This window comes from Rhamphochromis longiceps, linkage group LG17, assembly GCF_057381845.1.
Source record: "Rhamphochromis longiceps isolate RC_006_pf linkage group LG17, R_longiceps_female_GT1.1, whole genome shotgun sequence".
Taxonomy (NCBI): Eukaryota; Metazoa; Chordata; class Actinopteri; order Cichliformes; family Cichlidae; genus Rhamphochromis; species Rhamphochromis longiceps.
Genome location: NC_140573.1, coordinates 16,494,061 through 16,517,077, shown reverse-complemented (window position 1 = coordinate 16,517,077; position 23,017 = coordinate 16,494,061). Strand labels below are relative to the sequence as shown.

At 38.7% G+C, this 23,017-nt stretch overlaps 1 protein-coding gene across 1 annotated transcript in view; it reads right to left on the bottom strand.

Moving 5' to 3' along the window:
• Positions 1-3,397: 3,397 nt before the first annotated feature.
• The window catches only part of LOC146649471 (phosphatidylinositol 3-kinase regulatory subunit alpha-like), a 103,872-nt gene continuing 84,252 nt past the window's right edge, over positions 3,398-23,017 (bottom strand). Inside the window, exons 5-8 of the mRNA XM_085386099.1 lie at positions 14,722-14,853; positions 6,793-6,985; positions 5,158-5,243; positions 3,398-4,461 (exon numbers count right to left, since the gene is read on the bottom strand). Coding sequence (XP_085242225.1) covers positions 4,385-4,461; positions 5,158-5,243; positions 6,793-6,985; positions 14,722-14,853 — 488 coding nt within the window. The 3' untranslated portion in view covers positions 3,398-4,384. The remainder of the gene's footprint in view (positions 4,462-5,157; positions 5,244-6,792; positions 6,986-14,721; positions 14,854-23,017) is intronic.

The following is a 23,017-nucleotide window of genomic DNA, read 5'->3' as shown; positions in this document are numbered from 1 at the left end:
GCTGCAGCAAGAGTACTGACAGGGACTAGAAAGAGAGAGCATATTTCTCCTGTTTTGGCTTCCCTTTATTGGCTTCCTGTTAAATCCAGAATTGAATTCAAAATCCTGCTCCTCACATACAAGGTCTTAAATAATCAGGCCCCATCATATCTTAATGACCTTGTAGTACCATATCACCCTATTAGAGCACTTCGCTCTCGCTCTGCAGGCCTACTTGTTGTTCCTAGAGTATTTAAAAGTAGAATGGGAGGCAGAGCCTTCAGTTTTCAGGCCCCTCTTCTGTGGAACCAGCTTCCAGTTTGGATTCGGGAGACAGACACTATCTCCACTTTTAAGATTAGGCTTAAAACTTTCCTTTTTGCTAAAGCATATAGTTAGGGCTGGACCAGGTGACCCTGAATCCTCCCTTAGTTATGCTGCAATAGACATAGGCTGCCGGGGGATTCCCATGATGCACTGAGTTTTTCCTTTCCAGTCACCTTTCTCACTCACTATGTATTAATAGACCTCTCTGCATTGAATCATATCTGTTATTAACCTCTGTCTCTCTTCCACAGCATGTCTTTATCCTGTCTTCCTTCTCTCACCCCAACCGGTCGCAGCAGATGGCCCCGCCCCTCATGAGCCTGGTTCTGCCGGAGGTTTCTTCCTGTTAAAAGGGAGTTTTTCCTTCCCACTGTCGCCAAAGTGCTTGCTCATAGGGGGTCATATGATTGTTGGGTTTTTCTCTGTATCTATGAAGCGCCTTGAGGCGACTTTTGTTGTGATTTGGCGCTATATAAATAAAATTGAATTGAATTGAATTACAGCAAAATATGGACATTAACCATGGGTGAGCTTCCTTCCAGAATACATCATAAAACAACTCAACCAGGGAGCAGTGTGCTGGATGATGGGCATTATAAGATAATCTTCTAAAAGAGCCTAAGGATAAAACTGTACAGGGCTGAGGGAGAGTGCTGTGCTGTCGGGAAGAGGACATCCCTGAATATTAACTTTTAAATATAACTGACTATACTCTGAGGGAAGCCTGAATGAAATATTGGGGTCAAAGGTACATTTTTAATAACTCTGAAGACTGAAGAACAATTACAGAATGTTTGTTTAGAATCAGATTCGGCTTTATTGACCAAGTATGTGTACACATACAAGGACCTGGGCTCCAGCTATTGCTTTGCTCTCAGTGTACATAGCAGAGTAGACAACATAAAATACTGACAACATGACATCAACACACAGACAGCATGACACAGACAATAACATGTATACCATATTTATGGTGCAATGGTGAAGAAAGCAAACATGCTGAAATAAAACAATGCAATAAATACATATAATAAACACAGATTAGAGTAACATAATTTCTAACTACAGAGGTAAACTGTAAAAAAATGTCATCATTCATGTAATTAATAACACTGTGGCCCAATTAGCCAGGTGTATTAGCTAAATTTATACTAACCTTTCGGTGATAGAAGCTAACATACTGGTTAGCCTAGAATGTTAACTAGTGATCAACTATCACCTGCAAAGTGATGTACACACTGGACTTGCAGTCTATCACTGGACAAATGACCTACTAGAGTGGTAGCTGATTACACTGATTATTATTTATTTGTCACAAAGCAGTTAAAAAATAAGGCGTTATCAGCACAAATAGAAACATAATCTATGAGAAACACTAACAAGTCCTCAATGCATGCTTTAATAACTGACTGGGTTACAAAATTTTACAAATTGAGTCTCATCGTAACCTCATCATCCAAACTTCATTTTAAATAAACTTGTCATGACAGCAAAATGAAAAAAAAAAAAAATGGACGGACTGGATGGATGACTTTAACTGTCTGTGTGTGTGTGTGTGTGTGTGTGTGTCATTAGTCGAGCCATGTAATCGTGTGCTACTGAGCTGGACACAGAACCACAAACAGAAACATGCAAAATACTAATAAATACAGCAGCTAAAAGCTGAGCATTCGTTTGACCTTAATCACATCATACAACCATGATGGCCTACAGAAATTCATCACACTAGCATGTGTTTGTATTTAGGTTTGTGTGTGTCTGTGTGCCCTGCAGCTGACCCTGTACTAGTGATGGGATTTCCGGCTCTTTTTAGAGATCCGGCTCTTTCGGTTCGGCTCACTAAAAAGAGCCGGCTCTTTCGGCTCCGAACCGGCTCTTCAGGTTGTTTTGTTGCTTTAATTAATTTATTATTAACAATAATATAAAATTATGCACAAAAGGAATTACTAACATAAAAACAAGTGGTTTTATTTATATATGTTTATATATAAATATATGCGGTGGCCCCTAGAGACAAAACACGTACAAACTCCAAAACACATTTCTAGCATGAACTGAACTTCCAAAGCAGAGCTACTAGATCACTTAAATTACACAATTGAAAGCATGTGTGTATTGTTTGTGTATTTATACACAGGCACTCATATATATATTCAAATAATTGAAAAAAAAGTTCATTTACCTGTTACTATGACACACCAAATCCGGTCGTTGGTACTTGCTGGCTTGTGTAGCCACAAGATAACAAAGGCTCAACACTGCGCCCAGCATCCTGGAGCACTTCTGTTGTCTTTTGTACGTGTTTTGAGTTTTTATGTGCTTCTGAGTTTTTATATGCTTCTGAGTTTTTACGTGCTTCGGAGTTTGTACGTGTTTTTACGTGTTTTGGAGTTTGTACGTGTTTTTACGTGTTTTGGAGTTTGTACATGCTTCAGAGTTCGTACGTGATTTGAAGTTTGTATGTGCTTTGTCTCTAGGGGCCACCGTAAATATACTTTTATTTATTCACTCCACATAAAATGTAATGAATAAATCATATAATACAAAAATCAACTATTCACATTTCAAGTTTTAACTATTTAAATTTTCAGCTTTTTCCTTTCACAAATTTAAAGTGAAAAGAACACAAAACACTGCAAACCACAACACAATTAAATATAAATTATAATATGAAAACTAAAAGAACATGTACATTCTCTGTCATATGGACCTGCATGAATAAACTTTCTCAATCCTTTATCATCTGCAACCGAAAATAGTTGTGGATGATTACTATACCTTTCTAATGTTGTTGTCCCTGCCTCTCTTTCTCTCTCTCTGGCTCTGTTCCTGTGCTACTGAGTGTAACTACCGCCCCTCCCCCCTCTGCCCAGCGTAAAGCACAAGGCTCGCGTGCAGAGTGAAGCGGAAAAAAAGTGCGAGAGAGAGGCTGAGAGAAAAAAAAAAAAAAAACAAACCACGTGACGGCTCGCGATAAGGAGCCGGCTCGCGTCGTTCACGTCAAAGAGCCGGCTCTAAGAGCCATTTCGTTCGCGAACGACCCATCACTACCCTGTACATCAGGATTATGCTGTAAAAAAAAAAAAAAAACTCACGGTTTTAGTAACGCAGTAATGCAGCGTTCCTACGGGAAAGTAACGGTAATGTAATTACCGTTTTTGCAATAGTAATCCCTTACTTTACTCGTTACTTGAAAAAAGTAATCGGATTACAGTAACGCTAATGTTGGCCCAGCTATGTTTGCATCTGAGACTAATATAACAGGCAACACTGAACCTATGCATCACATAACGTGCACCCAACTTAAGGTGGAAACATGATGGCCAAGACCCAACATCCAATAAACCAGAATTTTCCTTTAAATGGGACCAAAGGAAGCACCATGGTAACACTAGCTATCGCTGTGATAAACTCTCCAAAAAGTCAATTTCAAACCCAGATGGGATGCATAACCAGTCAAATAAATGACCACAGACAGCCCACACAGAGAACATGTGTGTGCATTTAAAGTGTGTTTTGTGTATATTACATTCTTGCCAAGTTATGGGCATGCCTGAGAAGCAAAATGTCTCATAACAAAAGCACAGAGAAAGGGCCAGAATGTGAATGGCTTTATATGGGTGTTTACAATTCTCCCTTTTTTCCCCCCTCACATTATTTTAGCATGCTAACCGACACACGAGCTGGACGAGACTAAGGTTTCACATGCAACTGTAGGATAAACCCACATGTACAGATACCAGTCACACTGAGCAGAGATGGTGAGCCACAGTACTCAGGTAGCAGAGAAACAGTCATGAATTCAGTGAATTCAGACTTCATTTTAAAAAACAGACTTAGAGTGCAGCTCTGCTGAGACAGGTGCCACACACACACACACACACACACACACACACACACACACACACACACACACACACACACACACACACACACACACAGCTACATAGAGGTCTTAACACACAGCCAACAGGCACAGTGCTAACCTTTGACCTCCACTGATGCTATTTGAAGGCTACTAGTGGAGGTAATGGGTGAGAAAAATGCTCACACATGAGTTTGAGCTCCCTGTTTCAGCCTACCTCTCTCTGTCTCTCTTTTTCTTTGTACACATCAAACAAAGAGATGCTCTGTCAGATATGATATCACCTTGCCCTGCCAATGAAAAAGCAAAACATGCACCTTAACTTCAAATGATTGAAGACCTCAAAGAAAGTGCAGAGGAACACTATCAACTGGCAAAACTGAATAATTGAATGGCAGACCCCAAAGCTAATGTTCTTTATCCTTGGGCCAACAATTCAAATGTTGACTGCAATATATAAATGGACTCCAAATGGAGTGCATCAATGTGACAGCAATGGGGCATTTTTATAGGTTAGAATTTGATTGTAGTAATTCCATCTAATATGTCACTATTGAGACATAATCTTTGACTGTGACTTTTTATGTAGCTGTACAGCTTTAATTTTCATCATAAAGATTTGTTGATTCAGGCCTGACATCAATCAGATTTGAGTGTGGCTAGTGAAATTCAACTCAGCTTTTAAAAAATGTGGTTAATCACAATTAATTCAAGATACTTTTTTCAAATATGGGCAGGTAAACTTTTTTCTCTTGGTAAATAACAAAAATAACAAAAAAGCCTTTTCCCTGAGCAGCAAAACTGCTGATAAGCTATTATTGCTCCTTTATAATTAAATTTATTTATAATTCAATTATACATGTGTCAGAACATTTTTAAATTATTAAATAAAATATTGAAAGAATGCATCAGTGCAGTGAATGTATTGTTCAGGCAAAAGAATAAAAACAAACATATTTTGTGCATCTCCATAGTTATTTTCCTACCTGGTGCTGCTTGCATCTCCATTCGACCTGCAGTTGTGATGAGCGCCTCCAAAATCCTGATGTGATGCTCTGGATTTACATCTGCACTGTAAACAAAGCACCAAAGTGAAAACAAATTGTAGTAAGGGACACCATTGAACTAAGTTTTGCATAAAAAAGTAAATATAGTTCATGATGTACTTTCAGGTACAATTTCAATTGTGCTGTGTAGAAGTCAGGTTGATACACAGCTGACAGCCCTATTTGACAACTGTTAGAATTCATATTATGACAAGAACCAACCAGCTAAGTAAAGAGAAATGACAGTCTATCATTACTTTAAGAACTGAAGGTCAGTCAGTCTGGAAAATTGCTAAAACTTTGAATTTGTCCCCAAGTGCAGTCTCAAAAACCATCAAGTGCCACGACACACCTATACATCAACTGTTCAGAGGGGATTGTGCAAATCTGGCCTTTATGGTCAAATAACTGCTAAGAAACCACTACTAAGGAAAAGCAACAAACAGAAGAGATTTGTTTGGGCCAAGATTATTTGTATTAGCCAAGCTCAAATAAAAACGTGACAAGATTACCTTCATCCAACTAAAACAGCTGATACTTTTATATTTAAAAAACGCTCTTGCTAACAGAAAACCAAGTGTGATATTTGGCTCATCTTTAAAATCAACATCCTAGAGAGAGATCCAGGAGAATGGCATTTAACAAGGCTTCCGAAATTGTTTTGTTCATCTGTGACCTGCTTACGTTCATCTGTGACTGTTTTTCCAGAATTTACCAAGGAATTTCTTCTCCTGGCACTGTGTACTGTGGAGATGTGCTGGATTTGGGGAGGGCAGTCAGTGAGTCAGTGAGTCAGAAATGAGGGTTGTTTGTGTAGCATGGTCAGGCAAGTTTACCTTTGACGTGAACAACGGGTGGAAAAAGAGTGGGGTGGTATTTCACATTGTGCCATGTTATTTGCACCAGATGCCATAATAGCTCATTTCATGTGTATGGAATCTCTGATTAATCCTAAATTGCTCTGCAGTCTGTAAGCATTTAAACAATTACACATCTTTTCTTGTCTGAGCCTTACCAAAAAGTGCTAGATACTAAAGAAAATATGAGGTAAGGCATCATTTAGTATTTTTCTTGATGTGAACAAGACCAAAATAAATAAATGTTTCTCATATTTTTGTCTGAGTCTCCAAAGCCTAATATACTATCTCTTTCCTCTGTGCCATTTCAATTACCTGTTCAATAAACAGCAAAAAAATTTCTTAATGGAGAATGAAAAGAAAATATTTCTACTTGTCTGTCTGCCTTTCTATCCGTTTACTACAGTGCTTTTTAGTTTTCTTCAAAAACATAGAGTTAAGGTACAGGTCATTATCAATGATGATATAGGGCAGAGACAACAGCATTGCTTTCCTGTCCTTCACGGGCTCTTATATTATAGTTAAGTTAACAGCCACAAACATAACTTGAAATCAACCAAAGGATATGTGGCTCAGTGCATCATAATCATCAAATAAATTCACAGCAGTAAAAAAAGAAAAGAAAATTCACATGAAATAAAGTGTTTCCTCCAAAAACTCTGCATGGATATTTCCAAGAGGAAAGTGTTGAAGGTCCTGATAGTTTTTATATCTGTACCTAAGAGAAAGGTGCTTGAAGATAATGTCAGTGAAGGCCTGTCCTAGCAGCCGGGGGGAGGCTTGACTCTGCTGGCTGATTCGATTCAGGTTTCCAGTGAGGTGGACCAGGAGCTGGTGGTTGACTTGAGGGATGCTGGGAGACTCAAGGATCCTTTTCAGCCTATCCCCACACTCCTCCACACTCTGACTCTCTGAAAGAAAAGACACAACACCTGAATTCTTTGGAGCATTAAACTAGGTATAAAAATGATTCATCAAATGTCCTTTTTCAGCCTATGTTGATTTTGGCAGTAGACAATACATAGTATTTACACTATATTTTAACTATAACAGATATACTGTAGCATCAGGTCTTACCTTTCTTGTAAATAGACTGCAGTGCATTCTTATTTTTATAGACCACAATGTTTCATATTACAATACATATTCACCAACTGTCAAAGAAACACTACAGGGCTGAAACACTCATGTAAAGAGCTTGGCTGGGGCAATTCTGGGCTTGCCCCAAACACTGCAACATGATGACTCGAGGAGTCACCAACCTTTTGATCAGTGGATAACGAGCTCTACCTTCTGAGCCTTATAATTACCAAGAATAGATACAAGCGACTGCTTCAGTTTTCCTGCTTTTATTTAGTTAATGACACTGAATGTTCATTGTCTGAATGGACTGTCCTGGTATTCCTAAATCTAGTGAGGGTGCGCTGGGAATGCCTGGCAGAGGCCTAGTCCGACAGATCTTCAACTCCCACCTCTGGCAGAGCTTTGACAGCATTCAACCATGCGCTTTGTCACTGATTCTGTTCATAACGTAACCAAATGGCAGAAGGCTTTGACTTGGGTGGTCTCAAAATCTTGTCTCTGCTTTTTGCTGATTATGTGGTTCAGTTGGCTTCATCAGGTGGTGGCCTCCAGCTTGCACTGGAGCTATTCACAGCTAAATGTAAAGCATTGCATGGGGTCACAATGACCCCATTCAATGATCATCATTCAAAAATTAATAGTTAACTTTTTTGTTTTGGCTTCCTATTTCTTGACTTTTCCTTATGTGATGGGGGCAACTAAGTAAGCATAACATTTTTATGATGAAATTTGGGATGTACACATTTTGCATACATCGACACTCCTCTGGGGTCAGTTTTACCCCGAGTTATTTTAGCTTTGTAAAGCATGTCTTTCTGTGTGTGACCTACTATCCTCACACCTGCTGAATTACAACTGATATTTCTTGTGTGGTGGTGGGTGGGAATCTCCTGCAAGGACATGACAGGACATGGAAAATAAGGGAGGAGCAAACATATAAAAGCTTTCATGACTGCCTTCTATCTAAATCATTGGTGCACTGTGTACTCTGCAATCTGTATGCTCTCTAAAAATGTCCTTTGGGAAAACGTTACTGTCAATGAGTTTTTGGCACAAGTCTTTGACAGTGAAAGTGCGATGGAGGAGAATGTGTCAGAGACAGAGTATTGTGTTGAGGAGGACCTTGGTTTTGAGGAATTCTCATCTGATGAGACTGAGTGTTAACCCTCCTGCTGTCTCTCAACCACCAGCAGACAGAAACCCTTCCAAAAACCCTTTCCCAACTCCAACAACAGGGTAGACTTAGTACTGATAATATTATCAAAATGGTTCCAGGCCCCACCAGATACGCAGTCAGCCATGTTGAGGACATCGAGCCATCATTTGAGCTCTTCGTGACACCATCAATTGAAAATATTGTGCTTCAGATGACAAATTTAGAGGGGACAGCTGGAAAGACTTGGGTGTAACTGACTTGAAAGCTGACATTGGGCTGCTCATTTTGGCAAGAGTTTACAGGTCAAACGTTGAAGCAACAGCAAGCCTTTGGAATGCTGAGACTGAAAGGTGGGTACAGTGTTTACCCCTGCTGTACAATCCAGGTCCCCGTGTGACTGTTGACGAGTGCTTGGTTGCATTTTGTGGCTGCTGTCTATTTCAGCAATATATGACAAGCAAACCTGAATAATATGTTTGTGACGAACACACGGCAGACCTGTCCATATTTCAGTGCTTTTCAGCATACTTTACTCGGTTGCTGATCTCACACACAGCTGCAGCTTTTCAGCTTGCAGCTGAACACTTCCACAACCACAACACTACAGGACCTAGTTCAGCCTTAAAGCCAGCGAGGCATGATTGCGGATGCCACTCAGGTGCGTCTGCCTCCTCTGCAGCGGAACCACAGACCATGCCCCACCACAATGCCATCAAAAAATGGGCAGCATGTGATGCACAGTCCAGCTTTGCCTGGAATATGCAAGTTTACACAGCCAAGTCCACTGGTGAAGCAAACTCAGGGCAAAAGAGTGGTGGCTGACATGGCCGAAGGACTGCATGGGCATAATATCCCACGTGATATTTTTTTTTCATGTCTTATGCCTTGGGTGAGGAATTGCTCAATAGGGAGGTCAACATGTTGGAGACAGGGAGAAAGAACAAGCCTGAGCTTCCTTCTGAACTTCTTGCTGTCAAGAACATGAACGTACCATTTTCAGTTTTTGACTTTACTGAAAAAGCAACTCTGGTTTCCTATTGCTCCAAGAAAGGGAAAAATCTCCTGTTGCACAGCACAATACACAAAGATGCTGCTCTAAGCACCAGGAGAGATAAAAAAAAAAAAACACAAATGGTCCTGGACTATGAGACAAAGGGAGGGGTGGACAGTGAGTGCGTACAATGCATTTGTTATATATGGTATGAAATTTAAAAAGGACTGGAACAGGAGAAAGCTGAGTTGAAGGAGGATTTTCCTGGAGCATTCCCACCATGAATAATTCAAAGGCTAGCATGACCTATGCACAATACAAGAAGTATGCACCAACTAGTGCAGGCGAAAACAATTTAACTGTGTTTCCCCACATACATGTTGTCTATTTAACATTCACACTCTGATGGATGAGTCAGAGAGCAACCTTGCCCAAGGATATATTTGCTATGTAGAATAGAGCAGCTAGGGATTGAACCACCAACCTTCTGATTAGTAACTGCTCTGCTCTACAAGCTTAGCTACACTCAGCCCTACTGATAAAATGTCACCTAGTCTGTATGGAAGTCATAATTGCAGACAAATTCAATTTGATTAATTGACCCTGTTCATGTCGTGTCTTTATTTGCAGGAAGGACTCTTGCAAATAAGACCACAACCCACTTCCAGTCTAATCTCCTTAAATAAAGGTTGGTAAAGGTCATATTAATTCAATCTATCAAAAGTTAAGAGACAATGTGCACCTGAGACAGGTCGCCAGTCACAGTCACATGACTGGAAGGTTCTCATACTGTGCTCATACTAAGCAGTGGTTCACCAGCCACTACTTTGGATGGTGAATCTGAGTTTGTAATACAGCCTTGCAAACTCATATTTGACCGTAGCTCAGGGGATTGGGAAGCTCATCTGTAACTGGAAGGTTGCCGGTTCAATCCCCCTGCTCTCTCTGTCCTGGTTGTTGTGTCCTTGGGCAAGACACTTTACCCTACTGGTGATGGCCAGAGGGGCCGATGGTGCGATATGGCAGCCTTGCGTCTGTCAGTCTGTCAGGGCAGCTGTGGCTACAACTGTAACTTGCCTCCAGTCTGTGAATGAATAGTGGAATTGTAAAGTGCTTTGGGTGCCTAGAAAAGTGCTATATAAATCCAATCCATTATTATTATGTTGACAGAAACATTTAGAGTCTTTTGGTCACTGGATCTGCTGCAGGGACATTTGTCCAAGTTTAAGGCTAAGTTAAGACATCTGACACTTTTCCTTGTTGTTTTAGACTCAGTGATGAGTAGGTGTGTCAACCACACATTTGATTTTCATTTAAAGATTACAGATAGAGGGCTGATCACCGGCCCTTTATCTAAGGTAAGTCTCATAGGCAAGTGGTTTCTTCCTGTTCCAGCATCACGTTACGTTTAAACTAAATGTTTTACAGAAGCACTTCAAACCTGCTGTTACTCAATGCCAGTGGTAATCAGACAAAGTATTGTGAAAATTTATGCATTTGAACATTCTAGGATATGCTGTGCAGCTCAGCAGACACCCTGGATGGCACATGCACAAACATTTCTCACATTAGAAACATTCCAGCTTTCCTTTTAAACAGAAGTATAGATGTGCTGCTGGGTGAGAAACAGCACCATCAATATCAATTTAAGCACGTAGCTAACTGCTTGCTGACTTTGAGGAGATGTAAAGCCTTGGCAGGATATTGTTATTTGCATTGAGTCCTAGTCCAACAGCCAGTAACGTGTAAGCTAGCCTAATATATAGTAAGGAGAAAATCGCATGGCCTCTATAAATGGATGGTTATAAAAATGACACCATGGGAGGCTGTGCAGGGTATATACCAATTCTTTTCTTGTACTAGCCAGGGTTTAGACAATGGGCTGTGTTCAAGAAGGACCAGACATATTGACAAGCTCTCTCAGCACAGGCCCTTTATCATGGCTAAGAAGCTGCAAATAAAAAAAAACATCTGTGCCCGAGACTGCTGTGTGTTGACTGGAGGACACAGTGGGAGAGTGCTGATCTTCCATGGACAAACAGACTCCTAACTGCACTCCACACAACGTGTCTTTTTATCTATGGCTGAGTCTATTTGGCTGCTCATGGAGTTTAATTTTTCTGTTTAATTTTGTTTGTTTTTTACTGATTCAGTTTATTTGATTCCTTTTAATAATAAAGTCTCATTTTAAAATCACACCCAAGCTTGTAAAATTAACTGGAATATACTCTAAATTCATCCTAAAGTGTTATGTCTGCTTTTTTTTCTTCTCAACATCTCAGAATAGTGTGCCATTTTACACCTTTACACATATTTAGTAGGCCAGAAAGAGGCAGATAAAAATGTTGCAATGTGTGAAATACCTTTGTATAATTTCTAGTACATCCATGTATCATTTTCAGTGAATGTAACTATGTTGTTTTGACTCCAGTAAGGATTTTGTTACAATGAAACAATGTAAGCTACTGAGGAGAGGTTTTTATAGAATTTAATTAAATTTAAAGCCTGGTGCTGTAAAACTGAAGTTTAAAACTGAGACATTTGTATAAAATGTAAAAATACATTTAAAACATACAAACATTGAGTGTGTTTTCCTGCCCAGAGAGGTGGCTCATGGGGGTTCAGGGGACACTTGTGGTGTATATATGTGTGTTTGGTTTGTTTAAATGAAGGTCATGTTACCTAGGTCAGCCCTACCTCTGTGTGATCTCTACTGATCACAGACAACTGGCACATTCAGCCCCCCTCCCGTCTGTCGTTATTGATTATTGTTGACCCAACTAATCAATGGAGGTCAAGGCTGAAGCGAGAACTTGGGTTGCCTGTTTGACCCCCTGGGGCTCTGAGAGACTGGACAACTGGACATTAGACTCCTTGGTGTGCCAAAGAGTGTGTGTGAGACATGCTGACATTATGGTGGTTAGGACCAGACCAGCATAGTTGGAGATAAAAATGCCTCTTATCTCCTGGGTTTTCATGGAGATAAGATGCATTTTTATTTCAGTTGAAATTGCAGTTTTGACTGATTTAGTGTGTGTGTGTGTGTAGACAAAGGACTTGAAACGCTGTACGGGTAAATAGAGTTCAAAAAGAACATAAGGATCTGTAGAATCTCATTTAATTTTTTGAGTTCCTGGTTACGACATTGCTGCTGATTGCTTCCAGTATGGATGTAGCTTGAATCTATTTTACACCTTTAAGATGATCTGGAATGTAAATTGAGACCTATGCCTAATCAGCCAACATCAGTGGTGACCCTCATTGATGCTCTCATGTCTCAATGGGAACATAATGACGCCAGAAGGCTGGAGCCTGTTACAACAGCACATTAATGCCCTTGAATGCATCAACCCCTCCAACTGAAAAGCCGTTTCTTTTTTCCCCTCTCACACGTTTAGGTCCAGATGGACAGTGATCAGGCTGACTCAGGCAGCTGGCCTTTATCCTCATAGATAATAACCTCTGTGAGAGCATTAAGGTTAACTAATGCTGACAAAAGCAATGAATGAGTCTTGGAAGCATAAAAAATAACGCTGGGGGAAGGACTGGGAAAGGATAAGGAAGACACAAGCTGGAGGAAAACGAAGCCCTCTGATTAAAGAAGATAAGTGATTCACAGACCACATATTTAAGTAGAATGGGAAACTTCTGAAGTAAAAAAAATACAAATGTTCAGATACAAATCTAATGACTTTAGCTCTGCAGACATTGTTACTTTAAGGGACTAAGGAGCATTTGTACACATGAGAAAGCAACTTCTTAGATCTTTCTGTTGCTATGAAAGAAAAGTGGCTCAGGCATGATAACAAAAGGTCAACTGTGATCAGGATGTTGCAGGAACGAATGAGAGAAGGAATACAGGATTACCATCTTCTCATGACAGGTTATTTTTCAGTATTCAAAAAAGTTTTAAAATAGGAAAAATAGAAATATGACTGGACTAATATAAGGCTCAAATAAAGTTTGAGGTGATGTACAAAAGCATTATAGATTAAATTAAACAGTCATGTTACATCTTACACAGATCTTACTCAGGCAATGTCAGAGAAATTTTAATTTCTTTAATACATAGCTTTGGCAAAAAATAAAAAACACGTCCCACTGGTTGCTTCATATAGAGTACAGAAGGTTTCTGAAAAAAATCCCTTCAGTTTTCCAAACATTTTATCTTTGTTTCTAATAATGTAGGGGAATTTCCCATGATGTGCCACTGACTGGAAAAAAGGATTCAGATCAGATGAGAAAATGACTCCCGGAGAAAAGAACAGTCAGAGGAAAAGTATTTAACGAGAGGGGATTTTAAGTGTTACAACATCAACAAATTTCAAGCAACAGATGAAGACAGAACAATAAGGCTTTTTACTAATTCTATGTATGTGAGTATAAAAACCTGCAACATAAAATGCAGGGTGAATAGTTTACTGATTTACTGTTTTGTCATTATTAATTATAGATATTTTGAGGATGACATCTGTTAATGGAAAATAAGTAAATTTTAATGCGCTTTACGGAGTCCCTATGAACCCCAAAGCGCTTTACACTACATTCAGTCATCTACCCATTCACACACTGGTGATGGGTGGAGCTACATTGCAGCCACAGCTGCCCTGGGGCAGACAAACAGAGGCGAGGCTGCCGGACACTGTTAATGTGAGTCTGTCTCTGACAGGTCTTTTATTTCCACCATGCACAGTGCACACATTAAGCAAAAAAAAGGAGGATATCAAGGGAGGCTTGATGACAAATGGATTAGAGTTTCAAGAGTCCCTAAAAGCCAGGGAGAAGAGGACCTGCTGGGTGGAGTGGACAGCAGGTAAAAGGGGGGGGGGGGGGCAAGAAGGTCAGGTGTATGGAAAATGAAAAATGAAAGAAAGATAGAGGGACAGAGACAGAGACTGACACTAGACCATAATTCAGTACAGTTTATGTTGAAAGCTGACAGAGGATTATATTCTTCTTGTTTTTATCCATGGCAAAATTCTGGCGGATGTGACGATACAGCAAACATGCTCAAAACCTTGACATCTTGTCTCTGGTCAAAACAAGTACCTTGGTACAGTGGCAGAAACTGAATTATAGGCAGATGGATGTCAAAATTGTTTCCATGCAGAATAGAGGTTGCATCAGAATGTGTCTTAGAAACTGAAAGGCAAAGAATGAATTAAATCCGTTTGTCTTTGATTCTTTTAGCAATGACAATATGGTTAGCAGATGTTTATGAACAGGCATCCACAGAATGTCTTTCTAAACATACAAAGACTACTACCACTGGGGGCTTGAAAGGCACAAGCAATAAAATTGCTGTCCAATTTCATAAGGCCTTAGAAACACAGTCCATAGTGCCCAAAACAGTGTAAACCCAAAAGTATCTGCGTACCTCAGAGCACCTGTTGTTTGTACTGTGTAGCACACTGTACCTTGAGCAGTATAGACCAGCTCACTGTAGATGGTGGCAGGTATGATGGGGGCAGGCAGGTCCTGCAGGAAACCTTTTAGAGCATCAGTCAGAGCAACCACATCATATCGGTTCAAATTCACAGAGAGCAGATCTGGGAAGACAAGAAAAAACAGACATAGCCCAGAGAAGCAAGAAGCGCTACTGTGTTCATGACCTCAGATCCAACCATGGATGGAATAAAGAACAAGGTCACTGAGGGTGCAGGACCAGAGACCAGACCACCTTTGTGAACATGAGTGTTGTTAGCATTCGCTACTTGAGGAGAAAAAAGACACAGAAAAGTCACAAAAATGTGTGAGGGGGATCAGGGAAGGAAAACCCTCACGTTAATTGCTTGCTAAAAGACACTGGCTGGAATAAAAATCAAACTAGATGTGGGAAGTAACTCACAGATAAGGAATCATGCAAAAAAAATCCTCTTATTATTGGATTATCATAATGTCATTTCAAAATCTAAGCACCAAATTCCCCCTACATAATAAATGTCCATGGTTCACAATAGCTCACATTGTTACTCTTGTGGAATTTTAATAAAACACATGTCACGGTGATAGGTTTTGGACACTGATTTGTTCATTTTTTTATGCAAAAGTCATATTTATTTAGCAAATTTATCCAGGTCATCACCATCATAGTAGATCTATTAGCATTTGAAGTAGCAGGGGACCAAGAATAAGGCAAAGGCATAAAAAATGGTGTAGAAACCAATGAGTAGGATATTCAAACTCATGTGTAGTTCTGCATCCTCGTTCAGATGGATTAAATTGGAAAGTGAAATGTGGCAGAGTAATGGACTTTTAGTTCTGGTCAAAATGCCATATTAGCAAAGTGCGAGATTGGTGATCTGCTTGATCAGGGTTTATCAACTCTCATGGTCAGTTGCTTCTGGGAAAGCGAGAAAGGACTTTAGTTACCCATAGATAACAATAAAAAAACACAACTGCCCAGTCCACAAGAATTTACAAATCTATCTTCCTCTAGACAAAATAATAGATAACACCCCCGTTATGACCCTGCTTTGTGCTTACGTGAGTACTTCAGCAGATTAGCAAAGGACAAACCACATGGCGTCAGAGGACGTTTTTGCTGTCCTCCATCTTTCACCCCAACCTTCCTCCTCTTTTCTACCTCCATTCATCCTTCCCCATTTAACCCCCCTCCCCCCAGCTCCCTTTCGACTTCTTCCTTCTTGACCTTTCTTCTGTTTGTCTTTTTAAAAAATTCCTGTATCAGCCTCGTTTGCTTTTCTTTTAGCCTTTTTTCATTTCCTTTCCCTTCTTGTTTTTCTCATCCCAGTGTCACCCAAACCACCTTTTCCCCTGTATGCATCAGCCTCTCTAGGGTTAAAATGCTTGTTAAAAGCCATTGATTTCATTCCCTAAATAATGCCTGAATAAACTTAACCATTCACAGACCAGTAAACCAGCAGGCCATTAATATCTACGGATGACCTCTTCACATTGCTGTGCTGGGACTTGCGTTATTGTGCAGTGATTTGTCTAGGGAATTTGATCATCTCAGTGCCGAGACAGCTTAAATTTGGTGTCACCATGAAAGCCAAGCCCACAGGAAGATACTAACACAGTTTTTCTTGTGTGTGTGTGTGTGTGTGTGTGTGTGTGTGTGTGAGAGTGGGGGGGTGGGGGTGGCTTGTGAAAGCATAAAGTATTTTATTCTAAGAAGTATTTTATTCTTAAAGCATCTTAAGGCAACTGTTGTAATTTGGTGGTATATAAGTGAAACTGTTTTGAATTGAATTATATCAGGTAAAGTATTGTTGTGTGGTCTTTACTTGAAAGTGCTTAGAGTGGTCAAGTTAGACTAAAAAAGTACTTTATAAATGCAGGTTCATTACATTATAACTGTCCAATGCTAATCAAGCTTGCTAATAAGTATTAGCATTAGCGCTCCAGGTCTGAACTGATTTAGGTGAAGCATAATCAGTCTGTGTAAGAATGTTTTTTGTAATGAATTTGTGTCACAAAATCAAAATATGTAGGCAGATTTATATGAAACACCACAGAAGTATTAATTGATGAAATTCTAATTGAACAACTTCAAACCAGAATTTTAGTGATGCAGTTATCTGTCTGGTTGGTCACTGAAGAAATTAAATTGTTAAATCATTAAAAACGAATCAAATGTCAAGAACATTTTAGCTATTTCTGGATTTAAGCTGACACATACACACAAACACACACAAATTTCCTCTTTACACCTGATCACTCCATCAATTCATCAAGGTCTGACCCTCGCTATGGATCAGTCATCGGCTAGGCAAAGGAACAAAAGGACAGATAAATGGACAGATTAATTAATGAATGACTGAAATGAGGAGAGGGGGGTTAACAGTCAAGTGCAGTGTTTAGCTATTACTACATGTTATAGAGGATCTATTTGGTAGGGTTGGTTGACTGACTTGATTGGAGTAGGTGAAATGTAAGATGTTTATGAATAATACTATGTATACACACTATTTTTAGGTCGGGTGAACTGATTTTTATTAAAGCTACACAACGAGACCTGAAGTTACAACATATATTAAGGCAGAAGAAATTATATACATGCATTTACACAAAGAACAAAGCAACAGCAGATACAAACTAGAAAATGCATTTTCTGAAGAAACTGCAGTGTGGATGCTGATAGCTGAATGTTTTGAGCTGAAATGAAATAATTGCTGCATGTTAAGTTAAAAATGTTGAATGAGATGAAAAATACAGAAATTTTCATCTGAAAACAAAAGTTCAGAACTATTGAAAGCAGAGATTCAAACAGAAGAAGTTAAACAGTAAGCGAACATGTTTAACATGTTTGTAAATTAGAAAAAGCCGAGTAATGACAAAAGAAAACATCTGCATAAAAAAAAACTTGAAACCTCATATTATTTTAATCACTGAATGACTGAAATGTGAGAAAATCCACTACAGACAGCTGAATGCCGTAAGTTTTAATCATTCAGTTAGAAAAGATGACTCTAAAAGTCATCATCTGACTCCAAATGCCCAGATCTGAACCACCTGTGTGCGGAAGAAAAAGCCACCAATGAACAATAAGCTTGAATTTAACAGGCCAATCAGAATACCCTATTTAGTTGTCCTGCACTAACTACTGGCATACTGTTATTCTGTGGCAAAACCCTGTCAAATCTGCCTTGGTGCACCTGTTGAAAGACTGCATCTAAATCCTAGACCCTAACTTCCATCAAAACAGCTTTTGAACTGTGAGGATCCCAAGGAATTGTTCTACACAACAGTGTCTCTTTTATCCTCGTGGTGTCAAAAATGTGATGACAGAAGCAATTTAAAAAGTGGGGTCTTTCCTGCTGTTGAGACAAATTCCTGACTAAAAATACAATGTATTTCTATGGGTCAGTTAGAAGGTTATCCCCCTACTTAGAGCCACACAAATCAAAAAGTTTAAATCTCTGAGCTTTGAAAAACACAATGTTGGAAGAGAAGAACAATGACTACGTTTTGAGGGTAAAATGATGGCTGTAGAGCAAACATTGGGGACACAGCAACAGTTGAAAGAAGTTGAATCTTGGCAGAGTGACAGACAGAGCTCATTAAGCAGGCAGGTGTGAGCCTGGTTGCCCCCCCCATTGGACAAAAGTTATTGTGAAACAAATGCTTCCCAAGAAAAAACTACAAGTCGTATTGACAAAATTCTTTCACCGTGAGCGACAGCAATGTCTAGTCTACCGAGTTTTCATGCATGTGGAGTTTATTATATGGACATGATGACATTTATGAAAGAACCCCATAATATATACTACAATAATAATAACATTGGATCAAAGAGGACAGCGATGGCTACATTTTGAATGAGAATTTGAAGGGTCCCCCCCGTAAAATACATTATAATTTTTTGTTCAATAAAGCTGAATAATTAAAAAGATATAAAAGTTAAAAGTGAGAAAAGTAGAAGCAGTAATGTCCAAAAGAAGAGGAATTGAATGGTGGTTGAATGGTTTTTCTAAGCTGAATGGTGTTGAAGGAGATAGTCGGCGAAAAATGTACGGAATAGATAATAATAAAATAGAAGAAAGAATAGAAGAACAATACTTAATGCTTAATCAGCATCCACACTAATTAGTCTGATGATCCAGATCTGGGTTTGAATACGCAGAAATACCAGAAATAACCAGACTTTAGTTTAGTTTCATTTAATTTCCTGAGTGAGTGTTCCTGTTTCAGTTCAGTTTTTACTGTTTGAAAATCTTAAGGTTTAGTCCAGTTTTTATTAGTTTAAAGACATTCAAAGTCCCAGGAAACACACCAATTAAAACACAAAAACAAGGGATTTTTTAAAAGAAAATTTTACTTAAATATGTATTTATATTTTTTAGTTTAGTTTTATTTAACTATAAAACATTTCACCTTGAGAGGAGATGTGCTTGTTTGGTGGTACACAAATAAAGGTGAAGTGAACTTGCTGAGTACTGCAGAGTCCTTTACAGAAACCAAACAGGATAAACTTCAAGGCTTGTTTAAGTTTTCCAGATTATTCTTGAGGTCAGAACAGCAAGGTGTTTGAAAACAGAACACTTAGTGAATTTTGTGTAAGCTGGAATCAGTACGTATAGGTACAGAAGCTGTATATGTAGACATAAAAGAGGAACTTGATGTCCAAGGTCGTAACATTTAGAACTGACAGAGAACAAAGATACACTCTGAACTTGCAGCAGAGTCAAAGGAAATTTGAAGGCCAAAAACAATCTCAGACTCATGCAAGCTTACAGCAGTATAAGTTAATTAGGTAAAGCTTTGCTTTAATGTCATGGACAAGAAAAGTATTCATTTGGTGGCTGTAGCTCAGGAAGTACAGCAGGTCATCTACTAACTGGATACACTGATTGGAGTGTGAATGTGTCAGAATGAGAGATAGAAGGCACTGTGGTGTAAGAGCAGAGACTTAGAGACAAAGCAAGGTAGAATTAGCTGTCAAACAATTGAAGTGCAAAAAAGATTCTCATTTAAGTCGATGCCATTATGAAAGAGGGCTGCCACCCAAAACAGTACAGTTCTTGAGAAACTAGAAATGTGGCAAAGCATTCAAATATTTACAGATTACCATTGCAACAGTCAGCACTTCTTCTCACACCTAATATAACTGATACAGATTACACTATTTACATAAGTTAATGTATCAGTTTCAGAGATAATATGACAATATGTATCCCATTCCCTATAGTTACGAAGGTAAGCAGGTAAGGAGGCTACATGTGCCTCTGGGTATAGCTGAGAGCTCTTTTTTTTAGCATTTTTATTTTAAATCTTATTTAATTGATTTTATTGATCAAAGAGAGCAAAATCATCTGTCATACGTTACTAGTGAACAATCCCCTTTCTTTTATTTTGAAGTTTTTGAAAGCTATGTAAGCCAGCTTTTGAAAAAGAAGCTAGCTTGCCCCATCCTGTTTGTATAAATTATTTGTTTTCTGGTTACTAACACTTATATGGTGGAAATATATATTGTGGTTTTCCTTACAATATTACTTATCACTACTCACTCATCACCCTTATATTATATTATTATATGTTATATTAAATTATATTGTCTATGTGGATGCAATAGCTATACATATTACACATTGTGTGTAATATATTTCTCTTTAATTTTTGTATCTGACATGAAGAAAATATGTTCTAGCTTTTATATATTTTCATCTTGTAGTTTTTTGTTCATTTGACTTATTGATTTGTTGGTTTATTTATGGCAGAAAGCACCTATGTAGCCAGTTTCATTGATTACAGAAGAGTCTTGGTTTTAGATCAGTTTTAAAGTGGAGCGAAGAATAACAAAGTGTTAGTTTGACGACCAATAGTTAGGTATTCTAGTAGACTAATAGACTGTTCTGCTCCACTAAATGCTTTGGTGCACAGTGAAAAAAGAGCTTTAACATATATAGTCAGCAAATAATACACAAACATACATCTGTAAGGCACTATGTTCAGTAACCAATTAATATACACTGTATGTATCCCTGAAAGCTTTTGGCAGCAGTATATCCAGTGCGTGGTAATGAGGCATAATTTCATCCAGTGCATGTGTGACAACTAACAACTGACCTCTATAGCATAAACATACCAGGCACAAACCATGCCTACAACCACTGACTGGTTTGTGGGAGCAGTTAACATTGTAGCTGGTTTGTGTCTTTTCAGTGGATTTGTTGGCTGTGGGGAAATATTAATGTTGCATTTTCTGTGACACAAAAAGTGAGAGCGATCTACACGGACCCAGATCTTATTTATGCCCCAGGATGTTCTGGAGGCCTAAACTGCCCTGATGCTTACAGTATAACTTCCAGGAGTTAAAGAGCTATGGAATGAATTTCTTTTAGACATCAGGGCCAACAATGTTCCCAGCTTGCTGGTACTGTATGTATTACAGAAAGTAATATCTCTATAGTATGAGTTGTATTTGTTATAAAGTGTATTGCATTGTATGTTTTTACAAGTTTAATTTTCAGATGACAGATTTAATGCCACTAAATACATGAAAGTACTGCAAGATCACTGCGGAAAAACTGAATATTTAAAAAAGCCATTAAAGAGACTGTAACTGCTGCTGCTGAAATATTCCTGCTTTAAACTTTATTGCTTATTTTAATGGACTTGCAGATCACTTGGGTTTATGTACATAAAAAGATCCATGACTTTTTATTTTTTAATGTATACTTGCCTTTACAGCCTATAAACTAAATTTTTCCTCCTCAAAGTAATTTGTATTCAAGTAAAAAGTGCTTTTTATTTAGAGTACAAGTTTACCATGTGCTTCCTACCTTCCGCACATGGTACATATGCTTATATATGTACACTACACACACACACACACACACACACACACACACACACACACACACACGTGTATATATATATATATATATATATATATATATGCACTCATCTGGACCGAGATCTCCAAATGATGCTCCTGGGATCTGCTGGAGCCACTTGCCTAGTTTGTGAGTTACTGCACCTACTGCTCCGATTACCTGATTTATCAATTCCTTATATACTCCAGTTATAAATGTGGCATATACAAAATGAATATAAAATCAAAACTGATCATCAACATAAAAAAAGAATCGCACAGTATCACAGTCTTCCTCAACTCTATTAGAATCCCCAGTTACCCTAATACCCATATCACTGACCTATAAGTGTAAACCCTCCAGGTCAATGACATAGGTCTTATATCGTGTGTAGTCTGCATGTCGCAAACAATCTGTTTGGTTGTGGTCATTGACCACAATCAACTAGAAGGTTGGAACAAAGAACCTTGTTGCTTTGAAGCCACAGTATCCGCCACAACCAGATGCAGCTCTGCTGCTGTTGTGAAAAACAAGACCAAATGTGAGGAAATATGTCAAGATGTTCACACTCCAAGTCTGAAGCATTAAACTCAAATGTTGGTGGAACATCCTAAAGCAGACAACTTATGTCACTGTTATTCTTACTATTGTCTCGTATTCCTCCTATATTCAACTTTTTGGCCATCCATTTTAAACAAATACAGCCAGCCGTCTACAGTTTTATGGCGTGAAATAGTGTTGATATGACACAAAATAAACATTAGTTTATTTAATAGTATATATTGGGTTGTGTTGTTCTTAAATTTGTGAAAATATATATATTTTATTCTATATAAACAGAGAACTGAAAAAAAAATTCTCATTTTCTTCTGCTCATCCAATTTAGGATTGCAGTCTGGGTGGAACCCTTTCAGTATGTTACATGGTTGTGTGTTTGGTGCCTCGGGTGATAATGTTAGTCTAAACCATTTTAATTTGTGTTTTTGCTTATAATCATATAGTTCCCATGACTACCGCTAGGTCCCCAAGTCTACCAATTTCCTTGAACGCGTGTCTATGAACTGGCTCACCTCTGTGTCAACCCATGTGTCCTTGGAATTCTGCTCACACACACTCTGATATCACAACATGAGCTCAGATAGATGGAACAGGAGGACACAGAGAATAAAACACAGGGATGAGCGAGAAAGAGAGAAGTAGAAAAACTATCACACTGGCATACAGAACAGATGTGGTGGTTATTTTGATACCTGCCTGAACACGGCAAGAGCACTCTTGTGATCACAGAATTGTTCAGAATTGTTTAGAAAAAGATTGCAAAGAATTTAAGGTTTTAATTTGCCCCAAAACATCCGAGATCAGAAAACTGAAATCTGTATGTGTAAGTGTTTCCAACAGACGGTGGAGCCACAGGTATCTCTTTAGTCATTCA